This window comes from Helianthus annuus, chromosome 13, assembly GCF_002127325.2.
Source record: "Helianthus annuus cultivar XRQ/B chromosome 13, HanXRQr2.0-SUNRISE, whole genome shotgun sequence".
Taxonomy (NCBI): domain Eukaryota; kingdom Viridiplantae; phylum Streptophyta; class Magnoliopsida; order Asterales; family Asteraceae; genus Helianthus; species Helianthus annuus.
This window is the reverse complement of record NC_035445.2, coordinates 31678503-31703907: the sequence shown is the minus strand read 5'-3', so window position 1 is coordinate 31703907 and position 25405 is coordinate 31678503. Positions and strand designations below refer to the sequence as shown.

Sequence of the window (25405 nt, the reverse complement as noted above, 5' to 3'; positions counted from 1 at the left end):
TGTCAAACAGCTTGGTTTTCCTTTAATTTTCTTCTTATATTGATTTCCTAAGCTTTTACAATTCAGATAACAATCCGGCAGCACCTCGGCTCTCAAACACTAATTCCGTACGAAATGACACGAGCACACAGGTATTTATAGACGGTTAATTCCGCGTGAAGACGACTCAAACGAAATCATAGGTTCATGCGGAATTACTAATTCCGTGCGGAATTAAGTAATTCCGTGTGAAGACTTTAATTCCGTTTGAAACAACATGTTGCACCATTCAAGCGGAATTACCTACAAATCCTGTTTCCTAGATTTCCGTGCCCTGATCTAATACATACAATACAATACAATACAATACAAGACTCTATAAAGACGAAGTTAACAGACATCAGTGCACCAACATTTACTCTACTTTATTTACAATTCAACCAAGGGATGCTCAAAACTAGATATATGAAAATTCAGAAATCCGAATTTCGGACGATCGAATATCCGAATTTCCAATTTTTATTTTTTTCTATTTATTCAAAACTAGATATTTTCAGATATCCGAATATAAATTTTCGGATATTCAGGTATCCGATAACAAATAAAAAAGATAACATCCAGATCCGAATCCGAAAATTCGGATATTCGAAATCCCAGATATCTGAATTTTCGGATAGTTCGGATTTGGATACTTTTTAACACCCCTAGTTCAACCCCTCAAATTTAGCTATCGTAGTTGAAATTAGGATCGTTTATTATTCTAATCACATTTGAAAACCCGAAGTTGGACTTGATGAGTTGGTTTCATTCGATAGAATTTCGGATTTTGAATTTCTCATTTCACAATTACGAACCGGATGCTAAGCTAACCAAATTCGAATTCAGTTTTTGAATCAAATTGACTCTTCCAACCTTCCATATAATTGACTAGATTTGTAATAATACAGATCGTTCGGGAATCCTAGTATCTTGGAAACACAAGAAACACTTGTTAACTCTTCATTATCCATACTCTCTAACTTGATCTATTCAACACCCACAACATATCTATGAACATTAGCATCATCAACATGAACATCACATACTTGATCTTCAATAACAACCACATTATCAACGTTAATAACATGTTGATTCTAAGAAGTAAGAAGAACCTTGAGACTTTCTTTAGTTAAACCTATCTAGAGCCACAATTTTAGACTTCCTCAATTCTTCGTCTATTTTTTCTCTTTTTACATTTTTAACCACCAAATACTTGTTTAAAAGGCATAATTTCTATAAATCATATAACAATAACCTTATAACCGATAGCAATGTAAAACAATTGGGTTAAATAATACCTGAAACCAATAATAATGGTAGCTTGCTTCTCATATTTACAACCACAATAACAGTTACTATTAATATTTCATCTTAGTACAAACTCAACTATTTTTTTTATTATTTTTTTTTTTTTTTGGAACGGCCAACAAATCAATCCCGAACACTCTCGGGGCACCCACTGAACAAACGGAGTACTCCAAAAGTAATCCGAGTCGTCCACCACCAATTCCGGGGAAAACCCAGTAACCCACCCGCCCCTAAGAACGATGGTAAATTACCAGTAAAATCCGTTTGGCTCAAGGATCGAACACATGTTTCCCTGGATCTCCTATCACTGTCCACCAATGCCTCACTCTTTTTTGCACCAAATGGGAATTGAACTTCAAGTCCTACCACTTGAGCTAGAGTTTATTGGCACAAACTCAACTATTTATGTGTTACTTTTCAAACACAAGTCAAAACTCAAGGTTTTAATTTATAACGAAACCAACATTAAAACACTAGGCACAATCTTTGTGGGTTCAACACCCTCTATTGGCAAGCTAGTAAACAAAATTACATACTGAACAAGTATGTTCTTTCATAAAACAAATAACATGTACAACTTACACATTTTTTTTTAAATATCCAAAACAATGAACTACATTTGTGAAAAAGAAAAATGGGCATGTTTTGTTGTCTTGTATAACCGTCGCAACAATGAGAAACAAAAAAAAAAGCTCGTAAACAGGCCATAAACCCGAGTTTTGAAAAACAAACAGTTTCTTTTTTTTTTTGTCTTCTTGTTTTTTACTTTTATTTTGCATACATGTTCAAGGGCTGCATAGGTTCTTGAGATCCTCTTCTTGAGCATACCAACTCGGAATTATTTTCCCCAAATGAGGATAAAGATCCTTGTACGAGTTTCTGATCGTACCTTCTGCAACTCCAGTTGCAAGTGCCACATCTGCACGCATATTTCCCATTACATAAATTATAAAAACGTGAAGAAAAAGATACAGAAAAGAGAAATGACAAAATATTTACCTTTGAGGGGTTTCTTATCATCAGAAAGTTGAGTTACTATGTAAATAACAGCTGCAGCAATAGAGATTGGACTTCTCCTGAAATAAGTCATGCAAACGGTTTAAATTCTATACAAAAAGTCAAACAGTAAAATGAATATATTATGTTAATTTGAATTGTAAATATATTGATGCCATTTATATGTTTTAAATTAACTGACAACAAAGATGGAAATGACTGAGCAAGAAACACCACATGCGACATAGAATTACTCCAAATACAAATAAAAAGCATATAAATACTAAATAGTAATCATTTTTATCTTAATACTATGATCAACCACTTAATCAGAAGGATATAAACTTCAATCACTAAACATGTAGAAACTGAGAAGGCAAGTGTTTAAACGCTAAAACAGGTCAAGCGGGTATACAACAACCACTGAACCCAGTAAGGGTATGTTTGGCATGGATCTTTTAGGAGCTTCTAGCTTTAAGTTTTTAAGAAAAAACTCCTACTCAATAAAAAGTCTTGTTTGGTTGAAGGAGCTTAAAACTTTTAGGTTAGGAGCTTGAAGCTTTTGGTTGAACGCTCCTACTAGTAACATTTAGAAGGAGCTACAAACTTTTAGAGAAAAAATGACTATTTTAACCTCTAAAGATAATGAACTTTTAATGCACCAACTTTTTAAATATTTTTCTAAAGATAACAAAAAATCAAATTCTTAGTTATCTTTTAAACAAATTCTTTGATTATATATACACGATCTTCATATGTTGTTCCCATACGTTCTCCGATCGTCCCCTTCATCACCGATTTTCTGGTACCTTGATGTGCTTTAACTTATACATATTTTTATATAGATTACACTTTTGAATAGTTTTATGGTTGTTTTTATTAAGTTTTACTCATAATAGGTTCATATATTTAAATTGGAGGGTTTAAGTGAAAATGAGTAGACGATTGCGTCATATTAAAAAAAAAGTGTAAATGTGAATTTTATAATTTGGGAAATTAAGTAACAATTAAAAATGGTTCATTTTAAACAAAGTTAATCTACGTGTGATGCAACAAAGTGCATATTAAAGTCATTAATGAACGTTGATATGGAATGTACGACATTAATGATTTAATAGTATTATATTATGTTCTCGACTGTTTGTCAGTAGCTATGTTTTATTTAATTGAAAATGACCATGTTTTATTTATTTGAGAAAGAACTTATATGTGTGTGTATGTGTGTGTTATTACGTTTCGTATCATGTTTTTTTAGTTATATCCATTTTGGTCATTTATACATTTTATTAAAAGCTCCAGCTACTCTTGCAAACACCTAATTATATCTAAAAAGCTACAGCTACTGGCTACCAGCTACTTTTGCCAAACATACCCTAAATCCCACAAGTAGCAAAGCTATTGTTAGGGTCTGGGGAGGGTGAGATGTAGACAAACCTTACCTCTATCTCAGGGATAGAGAGGCTGCTTCCAGAGAGACACTCGGCTCAAATCAAACACACAGATTTATAAAGCATGAAGTATACATGTATATAGAAAACTACCGCTAATAACATAGGTGGTGAAAGAGTACATGGTTAAATATAGGCAAATATAACATCAGAAGACAACCTATAAGCCAATATATGGTTAAAAATAGGCAAATATAACATCAGAGCCAACCTATAAGCATATATACAAGAAACAATCCCATGTAAAGCGGGTATAATTTATTTATAATAATTTAACTAAAAGAAAAAGAGTCGAACTGGTCGGAAGTTGTGAGAAATGCGCTCCTAATGCTTTAAAACTCCTATATTACTTTTAGAAGATTATATAATTACACATATAACAGAATCGTCATAATCATAATGTATAAAAATCTTACTGGTTACCAAAAAAAATAAGCGTTCAGGGTGAACCCATTACCCAACTCGACATGTTTGATGTTTCATGCTTTACCCAACCTAATTTTGCAACCACTATCCAAAAGCTCAATCACATATAAATATATTTTTGCTAATTACCTTGATAGTTTATTAACTTATTTAACCAAAAGGGAAACATGCCAGAAGTTGCAAAAACGGTATTTTTAATGTGCCTTAAACCTTCTATCTTACGTTATTTAAGTAAATGAGATTATTACAAAAATAGTAGAATCGTCAATCTGTCATAATCATGTTGTCAACCTAATAAATAACTGGTTCTTAGCCCAAGATTCTTTTTCCGCTTCTTTTATTTCACCCCTTCATATTCTGTTTCTTATTTTTGAAAGTAAATTACAGCTCAGTTACTCCACGTGTCAAAATTCTATGAGCCTTCTGCTTCTCTTATCTCACCCCTTCATATTCTATTTCTTAATTTAAAAAGGTTAATTACACTTTTCTATTCTTACCGATATATAGAGTTATATAATTCCTAAATCTCAATTGTCAACTATTTAATATCTCTTTTATTCAACTCACGTAATACACGGGTTTCTAACCTAGTTGTTTATATACCAACACAACATGATGTTTCACGCTTAACCCAACTTGTCCCACCATCCCATTTTGCCACCACTATCCAAAGATCAATCACCAAAGTACATATTTGCTAACTACGTTATAGTTAATAATTTTTTAACTAAAAGGAAACGGATCGGAGTTGCAGAAAGTGTATGTCTAATGCCTTAAACCACCTATATTACTTTATAAAGATAATGGAATCGTCATAATCATGTTAGACAATCTAACTGTTCAGGGTCAACCCATCCTGACATGTTTTAACGCTTTAGCTGACCAGCCCATTTTTCCACCACTACTCAAAAAAAAAAAAAAAAAAAAAAAAAAAAAAAAAAAAAAAAAACTTTTTTTCTAATTACCTTATATCAAACTCTTCCGACTTTTGAACAGATTCTTGAGCAGCTTTAACCGTCTGATTAGTCATACCAAGATTGGAACAAAAACGCCTCTGATGATTTCAGATTGGTGAAAAAAAACACATTAGAAGTCAGAAACTTCAACAAATCAGCAAAAGATTAAAATGTCATTTTCGTCCCTGAGGTATGGCCAGTTTTGCGACTTTCGTCCAAAGGTTTGTTTTTCAGCATCTAGATCCAAAAGGTTTGAAAGCTTGTCAGTTTCATCCAGCTCGTTAACTCCATCCATTTTTCTTCGTCAAGTCAGGGATATTTTCTTCTTTTTTGTTAACTTAAAGGGCAATTCGATCTTTTCTTTTTCACTTTGTGTACAAGCATTTAAAATACTCCTGACCGAATCTGTTAAGACTGAATGGCCCTTGAAGTTAACAAAAAAGACGGAAATACCCCTGGCGTAATGGAGAAAAATGGATGGAGTTAACAAGCCAGATGAAAATGGCAAGTTTTCAAACTTTTTGGATCCAAATGCGAAAAAACAAACCTTTGGACGAAAGTCGCACAACTGGCCAAACCTCAGGGACGAAAATGGCATTTTACTCTTAGCAAAGTTACAAATTACAAAAATAGATATATAAACAAACTTGCCATAAAATCACCAGCATGGATAGTACCCATCTCTACTGACTGGCCCATTTCAAGCTCTAGTTGTTTGACAATGTATTCTTTTGCCCGCCCGATTTCCTTCTTTGTTGCTCCATTGGCAACCGAACAGATTTCTATTTTAACAAATGTTCATAAGATCTCATCTATATAAAGATTTCTATTTGAACAGTTGTTATAGAAAGGTTTTTATAATACCCTTTACGGTTCTTGGTTTGTCTTCTTGACGACAAGCAATGTAGAGGCAAGCGGCCAGTATGGCATCCTGATTTCTCCCTCTACTTGATTTTTGATCTTCGACTTTCTTAAATATCTCATTAGCACGATCCTGTTTATTTAACCAAAAAAATAAAGAAATAAAAACATTATATTTAGACAAGAAATCCTTATTATGGGAAGAAAAAACTGTATAACTATATAAAAAAATACTAGAACGTTGATAGCATATATGGTACAAAATAAAATACAAAAGTAGAACACTTAAAAATATTTAAACTTCTGCAAAACGGATCAAAACTCAAAAAACGATAATTTATATATTTCAAGCGTAATTTAAAAAAAAAGAGTAAAACATCATTTTTGTCCCCAAAGTTTGGCCACAAAATCCGAAGGTTTGTTTTTCCGCATCAAAATCCAAAAGGTTTAAAATTTTGCCTTTTATCCGACTCGTTAACTCCATCCATTTTTATCCGTTAAATGAGGGGTATTTCCGTCTTTCAGACATTTTTATAATACAAAACACTATAAGAAATAAAAATCCACCTCTGTTGACTTTCTCCCCACCCAAATCCTTTAATCATCACAAAATATGTCTAAAAAGACGAAAATATTCCTTACTTAACATTAAAAAATGGGTGGAGTAACGAGTTGGATGAAAATGGCAAAATTTCAAACCTTTTGGATCTAAATGCGGAAAAACAAACCTTTAGACGAAAATCGCAAAACTGGCCAAACCTCAAAGACGAAAATGGCAATTAACTTGTAATTAAAAAAAAAATAAAAGAACTCTTTTTGTAGCCAATTGGCTATACATATTGGTGACGGTGTGGTGAGATACCTTAATAGTTGCAACAAGACCCAACCTGCATAAAAAATCAAATGCATCAGATACAAACTCAGGTTACAAAAAAAATTTATGCCAGTTTATCCAATAATGTTGAAATGCAATCAAGAGACTTTACAGCAATCATGTAATTGTTAGCTTCATGATTTAAGGTTAGTTAGATAATCACTTAATCAGAGTAACTTTTGTATTTTCTAATTAAAGACCCTACATTGCAAGAAGTAATTAACACATCTATGTCATGTCCATGTTATCTATATGGGACGCATTCAATGCAAAACCAACTTATGTAGTGCTGGTCGGATATAGTGAGACAGAAAAAGACAAGCGGTATGCGATTCCATAACCGTCTTATGCATCAGAATTAAACGACTACGCACAGCAACGATATAACTAATTAACTATGTAGTGATCATATTAGGAAAAAAGTCTAAAGCCATAACTGGTTTGCCCCTATATATAAAGGATAACAAAGGATACATGGTATGCTTTATTTTAAAGTGGCCAGAGGTCGAATAGAGTGTCCAAACCAAATACTAAATAGCGTTTAAAATGGCTAATTTCAAACTTATTATCCAATAAGTTGATCATCTGTTTCTGCTTAATCCCCAAACGCCCATCTGAAACACATGCACTGATGCAATGTTATACGCTTCAGTAACCCTCACCATCATTACATTTGTTCAGCTCAAACTTATGAAATCCTATTAAACAGATATCAGATCAATGAAATTACCATCAATTTCCACCAATCATAGTTACAAACCCCTTCTAACACAGATCAAAAACAAAACTTAAGCATCAAATCCAAACTTTCACAACAACAAACCCTAGCATATCTAGATCCCCAATTACAACCATTGTAGTGCTGGTCATATATAATCAGCCGATTATGCAGTTACATAGCCTCATTATCTATCACAGATAAAGCACTACGTACAACTGTTTAAATGGTCACACAATTCTTATAAACAGCCCTCTTATCTACATAGTAGTCATATTAAGAAATAGTAAAAAATGTACCATAATCATAAGGTTCACCTCACCTCTATACATAAAAGATTACAAATAAAAGATGTTACGCTTTAGTTTATTAATGACAAAGTGTCGAATCGAGCGTTTTGATAAAAACGAGCTATAATTCCCTGCTTATTTCAGTGTACAAATTAGTAGCACTGGTTTGTAAATAGCAGGTTAAGATTGCTAATTTCAAACTAATTATTCCCAATGTTGTAAAAATCAGGATTAATCGCCCACCTAGTCGGCAGTCAAAATCGGACAAAATCTTTGAAGTGTTTGAAAATGTATACTTATTAATCCAATCCAATTAATAGGTTTGAAAAAAATACAAATAGAATTTAAAAGAACTGCGTGTGTGTAAATATAAATATAAGTTCAAAAAATACATTCCAATCCGATTAATCCCAAAAACTTCCTATTTATAACTAATTGCTAGTCAGTAGTAGCGCCCCACCGCCCAACACCATTTTACAAGCATGATTATTCCTAGCAACATCAACTGCTCATATGTTTCTGCTTATTATCTCCAAACACACCCGCCTAAAACGGATGCAATGTTCGAAGCTTAGATAACTCTCATCACACCATTTACTTCAAACTTAAAAAAAAATCCTTCTAAACACATATCATATCAATAATTCCACCATCAATTTCCACAAATCAAAATCACAGATTCAAACCCTAACATATCCAGATCCCCAATTTCAACACTCTAACAACCAAACCAAACCAAACAGACAATCGAACACCAATCTCACCTATCCGACATGGTAGCAATGGTTTTAAACGCCATAATCAACGACCGATCCGGATTGGAGCCGCGATTCTGCCAGCGTCCTAACGAACTAGACAAAAAATCACTGGTAACACCGTTCGGTTTGGAAATAACCGTGGATAATCCACCATCATTGAGCAAAACATTGGTGGGACCACCAACACGGACCGGATCGTTATCCCCTGACTCGTTGGCGAACGTACGCCACTCGGAGGTCTCATCGATTGAATGCGATTCGAGAACGAGGCCGCACTCCGAGCAGACTGTGTCTCCGGCGGAGTGATCGAAGACCACCTCGGTGCTTTTCCGGCAGTCGGAGCAGTAGGCGTCCATGTTGGTTAGGGTTAGGGTTAGGGTTTGAAATTGGATTTGGCGTTTGGAGGGTGGGGTTAAATTGGGGAGGAGAACGGGAGCCGCCGAAGATGAATGATGAAGTAGTTAATAACCGAGAGAACTGGAAAAGGAAGGAAAGGCTAGTGGGGATAATAAATAATAAATAAATAAATAAAATAATAATAATAATTATATAATAATAATAATAATAATAATAATAATTTGTTATAAATATATTTCATTACGTGGTTATCAACTAATTAGGGGTGCAAATGAGCCGAGCTACTCGCGAGCTACTCGAGCTCGGTTCGAAAAAAAGCTCGAACGAGCCGAGCTTTAACAAGCCCGAGCCTAAAAAACAAGCTCGTTAAGTAAACGAGCCCGAGCCCGAGCTTCGCTTATCGAGCTCGAGCCGGCTCGCGAGCCAAAACGAGCTTTCTGTTTATATATTTTTTATTAATATATTAAACATATATTTATATAATAATAATTACCATTTATATAAATATAAAAATTAACTTAATTATTTGTATAATAATAATTATAATTAATATAAAATAATTAATAAATACTAAATGAGTCGAGCCCGAGCCAAGCTCGAGCTTGAAAAATTACCTTCGAGCCGAGCTCGAGCTCGAGCTTTCATATGTTAAACGAGCTTGAGCCTGGTCGAGCTCGGGCTCGGCTCGTTTGCACCCCTACAACTAATAGATTGGTTTCTTCTCCAATACTTTCTCTCCTATATATGTTCATTGTATTCATTTGTAAAATACATATCTCAATCAATAATATACCTCTTTGTACTTGTTATTATCTCATATTCTTTTGCTATTAGGCTAGTTTCACAACACGTTATCAACACGACATTGCTCTTTTGAAAACCCTAACCCCAACCTTGTTACTCGTCATACCCAAAACCCTTCTTGAGTTTGTGAGATACGTGGAGAGTTCTGGCGAAAGTTTTGTTTCCACCAATCATGGAAAGAAAAAGATATTGGTTGGTTGCTGCTCCGATGATGTTGGTCATTCGGATGATATTTAAGGTATGTAAATAGGTTTTCAAAATATTTATTATTTCTACTTGTTAGCAAATTAAACATATGATTGGTATTGACCGGGTTGCTAGTGGGATTATGATGGTTAAACTATCCTGAAGTTTTATTTTGTAATATTGTATTTTTGTATTTTAATTAGAACGCTCGATATTTCCATAACTAATTATCGGACATTAAGATATCGCGTCATCATAAAAATTTTTGAATAACTTTTAATTGTTTAGTTTATTTTTTAATTAATTAATTAACATATATTAGAAGTGACTGCGTTTGATATAAAGAATGTAAAATTATGATTTGTGTTGTGGGTTTCTTATTATCACCATAAATATTTTGTTTCGATCTATCTAAAACATGTTTCAAAATTTTCTTTCGGTTTTAGATTTGTGCATGTTGACAATAGTGTTTTAACTAATAACACTTAATGATTCTTTTACAAAGATATTCTAAAATCCAACTTATAATTTGTTTTCATATAAATAATTAGTTAACTTTTATATAGAAAAAATAGTTATAATATATTCTTGCTTATTCAAGAAAATATGATCTTGAAATCGTATTTATATTCAGATGTTTTACAAATTACCCTTATTCTTAAAATGAAAGGTCGGTGCAAAAGAGGACAAACCATCTTATCATGTACACCTCCACGTGACCACTCCACCTTATTTCTAACCTTGAACATCTTTCTCTTTCTCTGGGGTGAGAATCTCACTCCACCGCTCCAACCCTTCACCGCCCCACCCCTACCACTGTCACCACCACCGTCACTACCATCACAGATTCTTTGTATTTTCCGGAGGTAACTAGGGTTCCGACGGCAACATGAGTGGATGATCTGGTTTGTGATGGAGAGAGATGATTGCAGCGCCACAGTCGCGCTCAATTAAACGATCAGTGATTTGGGGGTTTTCGTGATCAGGAGTGAAGTGAAGTAGGGTCAGTTCTAGGGTTTCAAGGTTGAAGTTCACGACGGTGCTCGGTGGCACCTTCCTTTCCAATGAAACCCTAAATCGATCCTTGCCTTTTGCCCATATCATTATTTCGGCGAGTCGAAGTAGGTAAAAAATAAAAACGTTTATTTCATTAAGAACCTTTTCCTTTGTCAATCGAAACTGAATTTTGAGTTAAGGATTAGAAATGGAGTGCACGGCATTTGAAATGCTAAATCTAATCGGGGAAGATGAACAGTAACCTGGGGGCTAAATCCTTGGGCTCTTCTCTGTTTATAGTTGTTTAGTTTGATAAGTGGTGACTTCTTTGTACCTATACACACAATCAATGTCACTTAAAATTTGTTTACTTTTTGTTTTATGGTAATAAACAGTTATGTAGTTGATTTATTAGCTTTTATTTGATTGTTATAAAGGATTATCATTCATGGTGGTTGAAACACCATGTATACAGTTTGGTGTAAAGCTCAATGTCATATAAGTAAAAGAATTTGAGTTATACTTGCAACCACAGTAAGCCATAATCTGTTTAATATTTTTGTTTACTAATGGCCCAATAGTTAACTTACCCAAACTGTCTAAAGAGTCTTTTATAATTAACTAATGGCCAGGATATATATAGTTTGTCGGTCTCGATCCAGTCTACCTGTTAGACAAAAACACATTGGTCTAGAATGGAACCCATTGCCTACCAAATTCAAGAACTTGATGCGTAATCTTTTTAGTAAATAGTTAATTTTAGGCACTTATATAAGGGTTTTTTGTGTATGGATGGTATGTTTATGTTGTTTGTGGTAATACTTTTTTTTTAAGATAATCCTCACCCTGATGAGAAATAAAGCTTGGCGCTTGGAAAGAAGCCGAATTTGGCAACCAAGCATGTCAAATGAAGATAATAATACTTGGTTTATAACTTATATACATTGAATTTCATTTGATCCTAACTATAAGAACATATTAACAGACAAACATAAACAATATCTTACCTGTAAAGTAGAGTCTAGGGATGCTGAGACCTAAGCAGTCAATAGCGGTTCTATAGCGGTGCTATAGCGGTTAGCGGACCTCAGGGTGTGTAGCGGTCCAAATAGCGGTGGCCTATAGCGGTTCCGCTATTAGCGGCGCTAAATACCGCTATAGCGGTGCTATAGCGGTATTATAGCGGTGCTATAGAGGTGGCATATAGCGGTTATAGCAGTAACGGTGTTTGATTGTGTTAATTCTTAAATTGAATACTTCAAAGTTACTATTAGTATTTGATTTGCAATAGGTTTTTGATAATGGAATGATATTACTATGAATTTTGATATTACTATTAATATTTTTCAAATATATATATATATAAATACATAAATTATGCATGGTATAAAAATTATCGCTATATCACCGCTATACCACTGCTATAACCTATATATCATATAGCGGACCTTGACCGCTATTCGATTTTGGACCGCTTTAACTGCATAGGCTGAGACAGAGATTGGTCCAGACATAAATGGAGCGGCATGAAAATGCGATTTCGAAGCAAGAAAACGTCAACTTACGGATTGAAAGAAGTCATCCGCTCTAGTATGCAACAATTGCGGGGCGCAGGTAAAACACGTTTCTAATGAATTTTGTACAAATCATTATAGCAAGTTTTGGACTTGCATGTTTTATATATTAATTTGAAGTTTAGGTTTTTTGTTTTATGGAGTTAACTGGTGAAGTGAAAATAGTGACTAATATGCTTGATGAAAGCAGAAATAGGTAAGCATTATTGCTTTACCAGGTTTTTTTAAACATTGCAAGGCGTTCATATTCATTCACTAAAATTGTACAAATTCATCATTAGATGAAACAGAAGCTGCTTTGTTGATTACTTTTATGAGTCATCAAATCTGATCTTTTATGCCAAAGCTGAATGCACCATTAGTCTTCTTAAAATATTTAAAAAAATACTTTAATATCTATAAAAAATACTTTAATATCTATAAAAATCATCCATTTGGGATCAAAGATTTCATGCTATGATGGTTTCATTTCCTTTTATATTTTTGTCCTGAATCCTAAATCCATTTCTTTATGTTTAGGTAACTTATTATACATGTTTTGCTACTTACTTCTTTATTGTTTTTCATTATACATTTGTAGAAGAAAAGTTTACGGAGGTTAGGAAATGAAAATAAGATTAACGGGTTGAAGTTGGAGTTCGGGTCGCACATCGAGTCGTCGTCTGAACTTACCAAAAACCGAGTTCTAGAATGCCGGTTTCCATGGGTGTGGTGGTGTTGCCGCAAACGAACCAGAGGTCGTCCGGGAATAAAGATTATTGGTATGTCATTTACTTTTTTGCAAACATTTACTTTGTGTGGACGAGTTTGTGAATTATGTATGTCATTAACTCTTGATGTTTACAAATGCCATAATAATCATGATTTTGTCAATTAGCTCAGCATTTTCAATTTATGTGTATGCATGTTTGTCATTTAAGTTTGAAGAATAAATTCATGTTTTCAATTTAATCTTTGTATGCTTAGCGATCGATTATGTTCCTTTTGTATTGCATATACCAAAACACATGATTTCATATGGTTAAGATATTATATAACGTACCGTTAGCTAAACAACTAAGGCGTCGCCGCTGCAACGCGCGGCTTATCGCAACAATCTAGTACTATATAAATTACAAAAGACAGTTAACATAATATAGCTTTACTTTAAATTTGAAAATTTATTCCTAATTATTACGTGACATTTATAAGATTTAAATATTGGTTTTTCCGTTGTAATGCATCAAGTATTTTTGTCATAGTTTTGTGAGTGTATACACTTATGTGGCCTACGTTTAAGTTGAGTTATTTTATATATAAATATATAATCTTATATAAATAAAATCTCACAACCATTATTTTCAGTTTGCTACCTGTCACACCCCAACCGATGGTGGAAACATCGGAGTGAGACAAAAACAAGATTGTTCATTACTCATAACACTAAATTGCGGCAAGTATTTAAATAATGTATTTCATTTCATTGCTAAAAGGATCAATTACATTGTTTGAAATCAAATACAACAACTTGAAATAAAAGAATTACATTACACAAGTATATAAAGTCTAAGGGGCTGTTTGGCAACATCTGAACCAATAAGTGCTTAATGAATAAAAGGTCTGAATGGGTAAGAGGCTCTGAACCAGTAAGTGCTGAACCAGTAAAGTGTTGTTTGGTTGCACCTCTGAATGACTATGTAAAATAACATTTTTACCTATCTGAACAAAACTAAATACCTACCTTCTTTACCTTAAGACATGTTGAAGCACCTCCTAAAAAACTTATAACTAGTAAAAGGCATCCATATTCCCTATGATCTAATCAAAGATGCAAATTTCGATCTACCCATATTTGGACAAAGTTCTATACTACACTTCACTCAATAACCTTCAACCATGGAACAAGGCTATTCCAGCTTGAAACTATCCATCCACAACAAACCTGATTGCACTCCGGGTACGAAGATATATCAAGCGCCAAACAAGATTCCATTTTTGTTTGTAACAACAATAAACCAAATCACAACTAAGAAGAAGAAGAATATGTGGTCATGAAGGTGCAGCGGCGGTGCTAGCAGCGTTGGCGACGGCGGAACGGTGGGAATAGGCCAACGGTGGACGGTGGCAGTGTGGAGGAGTATGCACACAAAGAAGAGGAGGAGGAGGCAGAGGCCGGCGGTGGACGGCGACGCTGTGGAGGAGAAGAGGAGGCGGAGGCTGACAGGTGAAGTGGTGACCGGTGGGTGGAGCACAAATGTTTGATGGAGCTGCTGTAAATAATTAGGGCAAATGTGAAGGGATAAGGGTATTGAAGTCTATTGTTTCATTCAGCGATGTTTTGAGCTTAATAGTTCAGAGGTGTACTGAATCATTAAGAGGCGTATTTTAATCAACCAAACAACTCAGCCTCTGACCGATTCAGAGGTAAGCTCTGAATGGCTTCATTTAGATGTAAACAAACAGCCCCTCAATGTGTTTGTAGGCATCCTACTAAGTTCCATGCATCATCAACATCACCATAAACCTGCAACGTGTTTTAAAAGCATAGTTCAATATAAAAGTATTGGCGAGTACACAAGTTTTAGATACATAGCATAAGTATAAAAGAATTTCTCGAATCCAACATGGCAATTTGGTATACGAGGTTGAACTAGCATGCATAAGTAAAAGTCAAACCCGAGTGTCCACAAGAATAATGAGCATCCCCCGCCACCGAAATGAATGAGGCCGTTATTTATAATAATGTGCATCCCTCGATACCGAAGTAATCGAGACCGTAAAGTATGTAACTTAACAATACCCCGTCAGGTGGTGTGCTACTCCTATAGTGCTATAATTGTTAAGGTGGGCTAGCTAAGGTAATGACAGGTAGCATGTATATATTCTAGAAACATAAGCATAACAAATAGCATGTATGGCGGATTGAGTAAATAAATATGTTTGGGTGAATTGTGTATTTTGATAAGTTTAACATGTTACACCCAAAGTGTGTTAAAGCGAAAAAAAAGGGTCAAATATACTCACAATATTGCACATGCTTTCTGATTACCCGTGATTGACGAGTTGTTTGTGAATAAGGATTCAATGATAAGGTTACATGACGTTTAGGAAGTGGTAGGATTCGGGATTTAGAATTTAAAGTATCAAAAGTATGTCTATCAAAGTAATATCTAGTTCTAACCACTCGTTTATGACACTATGTTATGTGGTTTAGTGGGTCCCAAATTGCCCATTATAATCAATAACAAGTGACTTAGAACTTAGATATAATAACCTAAGTTCATGACGAATAATCATGACTTGATTACTATCACAAAATCAACCATGTTCTTATGTATATATAGTTATAATATCAACCTAAAACTAAGTCCAATCATAGATAACATGTGGTATCATGTAAGTCAAGCATGGAGGTTGAAACCTCATTGTATGATTCACCACTACACAAACCATCATGAAGATGGTTCGAAGGGTTATGAATAACAAGAAAATAGACCTATCTAACATAAGCTCAAGTGACCAAGTACACTACAACCCAGGTGTGCCAACACATCATGGAAAGAATGAACTACGTGAGGAGGGCTAGACGGGGCTAAGGTACTTTGATTCTAGTAAGTCACTAGAGTGTTCATACACAAGGTTCAAATGAAGGAGTGAAACTTAGTTTGGAAAGCCAAAGCTTCCATTTGTTCACAATTCACAAGTCACAAGTTCATCACATGGAAGATGATGACTTGTGCTTGTTTTCATCATTGGTTTTACCATGTATAAACAGAAATAAAATGAGTGTTTGAACTCATAACTTGGATGGTAATCACCTCAACACAAACCCACAACCATAGACTTGGTTGTGAGCTTGGTGGGTACAAGATTCCACCAAGTTATTAACAAGAACATGAATATACAAGAATATGAAATCAAAACAGAAAGCTTAGAGGTGTTTGCACCTCTTAAACTTCATACGAATCAACTCCTAACAAGTCTCATAATCTTAGATTGGTTCAAGAACAAGTAGGCACAAGATACAATCAAGAAAACATAGTTTTATAAAAGTTTAACAAGTATTCTTCCAAAACAGAAAGTTTGGACCTCAAAATGGTGATGTTTCACCTTAGATTACCATGGTAATCCTGTGGAAACACTCCTAGAGGTGTTCCAAGCTTCGTAGAAGAAGAAATGGTGGAGAAAGTTGAAGAAAAGTGCTCACTTTGGTACTTAGAATAATCTGCCAAAACTAGTGTTTCCAGCTGAATTGAGAGCATTTTGAGAGTGTAAATGAGTTGGAAAAGTGAAAATGTGTGCTAGGAGGCTTGTTTATATAGTGGAGGATTAGGGTTTGGTGTTAAATGAAGATTAGAAGTGATTGGGTGAGAAATATGGTTGAGAGTTGGCCAATCTCGTGACCAGAACTAACTTTCTGTGGATTCAGGGGCTAGACGCCCCGCAGAGGTGAAGGGGGGGGGGGGGGGGGGTACACGTAGTGTCGCGCCCCTTTCCAGTCAACTTTCGTCTTTTGTCACTTTTAGTCCCTTAAGTTTGGTTCTTAGGGTATTTTGGGGTATTTCTTGTATATTTAACACATAATTAAGTATATAATACATATAAAAGGATTGATTATGTATTGTAAATATAAAATTAAGAATTTGAATGTATTAAATGTATAAAATACATATTTATGATCGTTTACGTGTAAAATAAGCATGTGTTTACGAGGGTGACGAACGTGTATCAAGTATGTATATGAATTGAATGTATAAACAAGTATGAATATTCAATGTATAATTCTTTTAAGAATGATCAAGTTTTATTACGATCAAGGTCTCAGAAATATGATTACAAGAGATACGGGTTTCCCGAAATAGATTATAAGACAACTTTCTAAATAAGGAAAGTTCTAAAAGCAAGGCGTTACACTACCTATCTCAAGTTACGTTTTATCTCCAACTTAATTGATTTTATTATTAGTTTCCTTATTTATGATAATATTTGTGGATTTTGTCATACCTATTATATAATTTTAAGTCATTAAAGTTTATGAGTCGTATAAAATTTGAATGTATGAATATGTGTGACAAAAGATAGTTTTGCTAATTTTGCAAATTGACTAGACACTTCTCAAAATGATTTATATGTTGTTAATAATATTATGGGAACTTGATAGAGATAATTTATTTATGCTAAATATTTGTGATTGGTTATGATATATATATATATATATATATATATATATATATATATATATATATATATATATATATATATATCCGCTAGAAATTGATGAAAAAGATCATCTTATTCATATTGTTTTTATGAGTAGGGATCCTGTGCAAAATGTGTTTTTCCTACAAAGTGTAGGAAGCGATCTGGAGCATTCGATGGGTGTGTTTAATGGTTGAGATGAAGTCAATGGCAATCTTGTAATATATGTTTTTCTTTAATTAATTGTTTTAGTAGGATAGGGGCAATTTGGTCATTCAACGTCTTTTAAATCAATCAATATCCGTCAGAAATTACACACCTCCCTATTTTCACGCGATTTTCCCTCTCTCTCTAAACACAAATTCGAAACACACATTCATACCAAAAATACCGAGAATCATGGATGAAAATAACATATTTGGTTTGAAATATATGCGTACGAAGCAATCGAAGTTGTTTTATGTGTTTTACAACTTAGGTAAACTTGATTGGTGTTTTTATTTAACACATTTTCTTGGGTACAAGCAAGAGATTCAAAAACACTGTCATTCCGGAGGTTATGGAAACTACATTCAAAAGAGAAGGAAACCCTAAGAAGCGGTTGGTAGTCCCCGGTATGTGTTTTAACATAAACAATTCGTTAGGGTTTAATAACATGCGATTTAATGAGTTTTTGAAGGTGTTTTTGTTATATGTTTTACGATCATGATGATCTCTGGTGTGTCGGAATATATAAAGTAAGGTTTTTTAACCCTGAGTTTTATTTTAGTTGTGTTTTAATAAACAAATGGCAGATGAAGCTTTGTGCTGATGCTGGTAGTGATTTGATGCCCGACGTTTGTAGGTAGTTATGTTTTACACAATGGAACTATAAAAAGTTATTATAACCCTATAACTTTTTAAACCCATGAAAAGGCTTATGTGTGTTTTAGTATTTAATATAAGGATGTTGTAAAAATTGTTAAAAGTTACAAAAAAAAATGTTTTGCAGTAAGGAGGAAGAGTAAACGATTACGGGGAAAATTTGTTTCCAAAAATCCCAGCAACAAACTTGATAACCCAGTTGTGTTGGACAATTTAGAAACAGGCGAATCATTACCTACCGAAGGTGTGGTTACATGTGGGGGGTATTGTTTGTATATTTATATATCTGACCATTTTGTGTTATAAACAACTATGGTTGGTGTAAAACATGATGTTGTTGTTACTAATAATAACAAAGGAGGAGGTAAGTATTGTGTATTAAAGTTTTGAATCATTGATTGATGAATGAATGCTAACATCAGAGTATATCGCCTGTTTTCAGTTGCTGATAAAACAAATGTTATAGAAGACAGTGTTCTGAAACTGCACAACCGCCGCCTGCTAACTCCATTATGACTCATCTCGTGAATCTTTTCTCATCGATAATGGAGAAAGATGTTGATGGCTTAAATGCTGAAACTGCATCCCCACCATCCAAATAACAAAATATTAACAGACGCCATGAAGCGGAAACCATTCAACCTGATGGATTGGCTATAGGTATGTTGGAATTACACTCGGACTTACCATATGTTTGTTAGGTTAAAAACATTGCGATGCTAACATCAACTTTCATGTATTTATGTTTTTTTAGTAGTTAAACCAAACATAAGAAGCCTGCTGAGAAACCGAAGGATAAGAAGCCTACTAAATTGAAAAATATCCCACCTGTTGTAGTGGCAAACGGTACATTGGAATGACACACTGATTAGTTAACATATGTGTTATAATAAGTTTGTGTTGCTAACCACGTCTTTTATATGTTGGTGTGTTGTTAGTTGCCAACACACAAGATGAGCAACCAGACTCTGATGACGACTTTGTCAACCTGCCACCTAAAAAAGCGAAGACGGATCCTAAACAGACCGTATGTGAAAAAATTACACGACCCCAAGTTGGTCGAGCAAGCGACTCAGAAAAACACGCAGAAGGTCAACAATAGTCAAACCTTACCTCCCACTGGTAGATGGGAAACTCACATTGCGAACCGCTTTGCGCCACATTGGGGAACTGATGGACAGTTTGAACAAAGATCAATGAAATTCAGTTAAAAACATTGGGTTTGGAGCGATTCTAGGGTTTAAAATGGGTCAAATCTCAATGCATTGGGCTGGTGGTTGGTCAAGAACTACAACCATAAAACACGTGTGTTGAACTGTGGTAGTCACCAGATACCAATTACTAAGGAATTGGTGCATGAGATTTTTGGCGTACCAAGGGGACGATAGAAATACAAGAGGTTGAGAAAGCAAGAGCCGACTTCAGTAAAGAGGTTGTGGAATGGAAAAGCCAGTTTGAAAACGCTCCTAAAAGATTCACACTTGTTCAATTCAAGGCGTACATGCAAACACAACATGTGTAAGACCCATTCTAATTTAACATTATTATATCATTAAAGTAACCATTTTATATGAAAAATGCCACTTAACAAAACTATTCATCATAAGTATTCAGACATGTTTAAAACATCAAAAAAACATAGTTAAAAGTGTTACATAATTCACTTTTTATAAAACAAAACAAGATCAAATGCGGAAGCTTCATTTAGACATGTGTTTGGTTCTTATTCATCGCTTGATCTTCATCCGGAGGCCTATAACATTCACCTAGAATCAAAACCAACATAAACGTTAGTTTTGATAGCTTTATAACAAGTTACAACAAGTCCCTTGAGTCAAACAAACAAAATAACAAAAATTAGCAGGTTCTACACCCGTCGCGTGCCGCGACGAGTTTGGTGTTCCTTTGTCACGTGCCTCGACAGGTGTTGCATGCCGCGACGGTAATACCCCCCACCAGTTCCGCGACGTGAGGACACAACTTCGACAGAAAGTTTATTTTTTGTTGCTGTAATTGCTCAGCTATGTGTTTAATCCAACTTCCAACTTAAATTTAGCATAACTTTCAATTTACACATCCGTTTTACACGATTCTTGTTTCTACACGTCCGTAATATAATTACGGTTACGCTTATCACCTCAGTTCGCAATTAAATCTGATTTATAAGCTATTGGCTTATAAATCCTTTATGTGATTATTCGACCCGTTTCATTTTAACATCACACTACATGTCATATACCAATGGTCATTTCTTGTTATTTTCACCCATCTCAGGCTTGTCAAATATTAGCGTTTTCGCTCCCATTACATGGTTTGCGCACACATTTACGTCATGCTTGTTATCTACAATTCAAGCATACACTTTTATCAATATTCAATGAAATCAAGTTTTTCTAAGATTTGACCCAAATCCAAGGGTTCATCAATCAAATTTTGGCGTGTCCGTTTCAAGGCTTACGCACTTATTCTACCGTTTTATTGCGTGACATTCGAGTCACTTTAAATCGCAATTGTTGTAACTATCTATTTTGACCCACTTAATTGTCGAGCGAGTTCCATCACTTCAATGACATACCAAACACATACATTTCGCTATAACAAAATTAAACATAATCTAACTATCTATTTTGACCCGTTTGGTTGTCGAGTGATTTCCATCACTTCATTGACTTACCAAACATATCTATTTTTCGCTATATCAACATAAAACATATCTACAACTAAGCTTGTCTACATAAATGTAACGAGACGACAAGTCACGTACCTTTCAAAGCTTATCCTTCAAGCGCGCGTCCGCTCAGACTTTACCGCTTGAAGATTTAACCACCTTGCCTATAGAGTTCAATCAACATCATGTTTAGAACTCGTATCATTTAATATTACTCGTAATTCGATATATTATTCAATTATGCGTTTCATTTGAAATTTTTGACATATTAGCATTCGTTTAGGCATTTTAACAAACACCTTGCGGGCATGATTTTTACTCTTTTTCTATCTAGTTCATTACTAACTTTTAACCAAGTTTATATTATCAAAATCAAGCTCTTGGTCTAGTATTCATGAACAATATCACTATCTTGCATCATAACATCCGTTTTCTCACAATCTAACATACAAGATCATATGTTCATCACAATGATATAAAACCCACTTTTCATAGTTTTCATCACCGAATCATCAAACTTTCAACTAGGGTTTGCTCCTAGACATGGATTCAACATAACATCACTCATACATTCAACATTCAAGCATGAATTTCAATTATGATTGTTTATCAAAATTTCAAGATATCACCAAATGATGAAATTTGACATACCTTGTGATCTCCCAACTTAGGTGATCACGATTTTAGTTAAAGCCCCAATTTCTTATCTTGATTCTCCTTTGATATGAATCAAATTGTGAGTTTAGGGGGTTCAAGTGGGAGAACCCCCTTCCTGTCCTTGTGAACGCGTCGACCAAAACACACACCAAGTGTGTGTTTTGAGTCCACTTTTCCTTTTTGTTATTTCACTTTCAAAGTTGACCATTTTAGTCCCTCTAATTCCAAATTTATAAAAGAAGGTTAACTAAATCAAGCTTCTTTATTATCTACAACCTTTTAAATTAACTAGGTGAATTATTCCTAGTTACATTACCGTTGGTTATGACCAACTTACGTCTTTATGTATTCATATTTATAAACTAATATTTTTGGGGTGTTACAAGTCCACCCCCCTTAAAGAGGGTTTCATCCTCGAAACCGAAAGAGGTACCAAATAGAGAAGGGTAGGGCCATCTCATCTCATCTTCAGACTCCCGAGTAGTGTCCGATTCCTTCCGATGTTCCCATTTGACCTTCACTTGGTCAATTTCTTTGTTTCGCAAGCTTTTGATCTTCCAGTCAAGAATCACAATTAGTTTCACCATGTAATTGAGTTTATCATCCATTTCAATGTCATCATAGTAGATGTAAGCCGTTTCATCGGACAAACACTTTCGGAGGTGCAAAGCGTGAAATGTATTGTGTATATTGCTCAATTCCTCCGGTGGTTCCAAACGGTGTGCTACTTTACCCACTCGTTCAATAATTTTAAACGGCCCAATAAACCTTGGGCTCAATTTTCCCCCTTTTCTGAACCGGATAATCCCCTTCCACTGAGATACTTTGAGCATAACTCTATCACCAATTTGAAATTCAATCGGTCTCCGTCTTTTATCCGCATACGATTTCTGTCGATCTTGAGCCGCTTTTAAATGAGCTCGAACCATATCAATTTTTTCGTTAGTGGTTCGAACTATATCTTTGTGGGCAAGTTCACGTGGACCCACTACACCCCAACACACTAGGGTTCGACATTTCCTGTCATAAAGCATCTCATACGGGGTTATCCCGATGCTAGAATGATAGTTATTATTATATGAGAATTCGACCAAAGGTGGATAGACATCCCAGCTACCTCCAAAATCAATGATACATGCCCGTAGCATGTCTTCTAACGTTTGAATCGTTCTTTCGCTCTGCCCATCCATATGAGGATGGTACGCGGTACTAATGAACAATTCAGTACCTATCTGTTCTTGAAAATCACGCCAAAAATTTGAAGTAAACCGAATATCCCTATCGGATACGATGGATACCAGTACTCTATGGCATGCCACAATCTCGTTCATATATACCTCAGACATCTTTTCAGATGTATAAGTCTCACGAATTGGAATGAAGTGAGCGCTTTTCGCCAGTCGATCTACAACTACCCAAATGGCGTCGAATCCACGAGTTGTCCTCGGTAGTTTGGTTAGCAGATCCATGGTGACTTGTTCCCATTTCCACACCAGAATGCCTAACGGTTGAAGTTTACCGTAAGGCTTTTGGTGCTCCGCTTTTTTACTTGTAGACAAGTGATGTGCACAAAATGCAATATATAAATTTCATCAAATGAGGCATAAAACTAACCCTTTTTTAGTACTAATGTTGGAAAAAGTGTGTTTTTTTCTTCCTTTTGTATTTTCAGGATTAACTAAGTTCAAATGAACAAAAGAAGCAAAAAGGCAGCTAAATCTAACATAAATACAAGAAAAGGAACAAACGTGGCATGCCCGACCCCCCGACAGCATCTTCCCAAGCAAAAACAAGTAAACAAAAGGCTGAACACGCCCCTTGCTCAATGAGCACGGGGGCGTGCCCAAGTGTCAGCAGAAAAGACAAAGTTGTAGAAGCTTCTATCACCCACCACGGGGGCATGCCCACTGGACACGGGGCCGTGGTCAACTCTAAGATTCGCATAATCTGAGGAAATCTTGATAGTACAGATACGCTTCTGCACTCGGGGTCGTGCTCAACGAACACGGGGGCGTGGTCAACTAATGCAAACAAACTGTGTCACACCCTGGCTTTTGCGGAAGCGTGGGTTTATTTGGTGTGACTTCTTAATACCATACCACAATCGTAACAATGCTATATGAATTAAAACACATGATAGTCATCCATTCATAAAGTTTTAAAAGTTACCACGACAACATTGTTTTAAAAGTCGACACATGAAACAAAATACAATCATGACATAATAAAAACATGTTCATACGACATGACAAAAGACTTGACTAGAAATACGGTTTAAGACTTGTAACTCGTCCAAGCAAGGGTCACACCTCCTAAACCTGGATGACATCATTATTCCCTACGCAGCTTGACGTGATTGCATACCTTGCCAGATCCACTAATTTCCTGAAATACATGTAGTTTGAAAAATCAACATAAAGTTGAGCGAGTTCATGTAAAAGTGAGTATGTATAAACCTTTCATGTATGAATAAAAGTCCCTGGTATGTAGCAATAAGGAAAAAGAGATCACCAATGGGTTGCAAAGCCACTGGTATGTGTGAGAAAGTGCAGGAAAACTCAAACCTGGCAAATTTGTTACCGGGCTTTGGCTAGAAGACACAGTCACCTCTATGGGCCGCCCCGGCCTCACGGGTGTGGGCTCGCTACACCCAAATAGATCTATCACTCTTGTGTCCCTCAGTCCTAACAACGAGGATTAATGGCCTTAAGTGTTGTACCGACCCCTCACATGATCTAGTAGTATAAACCCTCCCTACGTTATCCATACCATTTAAGTAAAAGTTTGTAATATTTGTCGCATGTATTTCACCCCCGAAGTATAAAACTGAAAACAGTAAAGAGAAAAGGGGGACATGAACTCACAGAAGTGCGTATCCTGTAACGTCAAACTCAAACTCGATTTGCTGCGTGACGACCTACACGTACTAATGACTATTAGACGAATGGGTCGTGCCTTGGCTTAGGGTTTAGCGTTTTGAGTTGCGTTACTTCGATATTATACTTGTTAAAATAATATCAATTATTTTAACTTAACTTTTGTTTCAGGAAAATAGTTAGGAAACTATTTCGTATTCACACTTCTCAGGTATTTTATATGTGTATTTCCTTCCCAAGGATGGGGGTATTTATACATGTACACCTTATAATTCCGAAAAATATATATGTTAAGTCCCACTTAGAAAATATATATAATTTACTTGTTTAAAACATCTTAATTCCAAAATATACATATTTTCCCAAAAATATTATATTTTACTTCATAAACTTTCCAAAATAATATTTTACCAAAAATATACGTATAAGAGTATTTTTCCGAAATACTACGTAAGTCACGTTTTAGCGTTTCGTATTGCTTTAACAACTGCGTAACATAAATATTTATTTCGTGAGGGTTTTGAGTATTATTTTGGAGTCGTAATTTCATGGTATACATAAGTTATATTATTTTACCCTAAAAATAATATAA

The 25405-nt window shown here is 35.0% G+C and overlaps 1 protein-coding gene and 2 long non-coding RNA genes across 3 annotated transcripts; 1 reads left to right on the top strand and 2 right to left on the bottom strand.

The window, feature by feature from the left end:
* Nucleotides 1–1845: 1845 nt before the first annotated feature.
* Nucleotides 1846–9145, bottom strand: LOC110898026 (transcription initiation factor IIB-2). Its single transcript, XM_022144765.2, has 7 exons — nt 8660–9145; nt 6876–6900; nt 6017–6146; nt 5804–5934; nt 5162–5250; nt 2326–2402; nt 1846–2245 (listed from the first exon to the last, which is right to left on the bottom strand). Exons 1-7 carry the CDS (start codon nt 9007–9009, stop codon nt 2112–2114), a joined length of 936 nt encoding a protein of 311 aa, XP_022000457.1. The 5' UTR covers nt 9010–9145; the 3' UTR covers nt 1846–2111.
* Nucleotides 9146–10654: 1509 nt separating this feature from the next.
* LOC110898028 lies at nt 10655–13446 on the top strand. Its single transcript, XR_002569198.2, has 3 exons — nt 10655–11125; nt 12485–12610; nt 13151–13446. It is a non-coding gene; the product is annotated as an uncharacterized LOC110898028 (long non-coding RNA).
* Nucleotides 13447–20244: 6798 nt separating this feature from the next.
* Nucleotides 20245–22061, bottom strand: LOC110902749. Its single transcript, XR_002571392.2, has 3 exons — nt 21932–22061; nt 21377–21444; nt 20245–20378 (listed from the first exon to the last, which is right to left on the bottom strand). It is a non-coding gene; the product is annotated as an uncharacterized LOC110902749 (long non-coding RNA).
* Between the last annotated feature and the right edge of the window lie 3344 nt (nt 22062–25405).

Bases quoted from the DNA above. Each gene is read 5' to 3' on its own strand.
- LOC110898026 (XM_022144765.2), bottom strand. From the start codon at position 9,009: ATGGACGCCTACTGCTCCGACTGCCGGAAAAGCACCGAGGTGGTCTTC. The intron at 6,147-6,875 runs GTATCTCACCAC...TTAAATAAACAG, and splicing joins GTCTTGTTGCAACTATTAAG to GATCGTGCTAATGAGATATT. The intron at 5,935-6,016 runs GTATTATAAAAA...TTGTTAAAATAG, and splicing joins CAAACCAAGAACCGTAAAGG to AAATCTGTTCGGTTGCCAAT.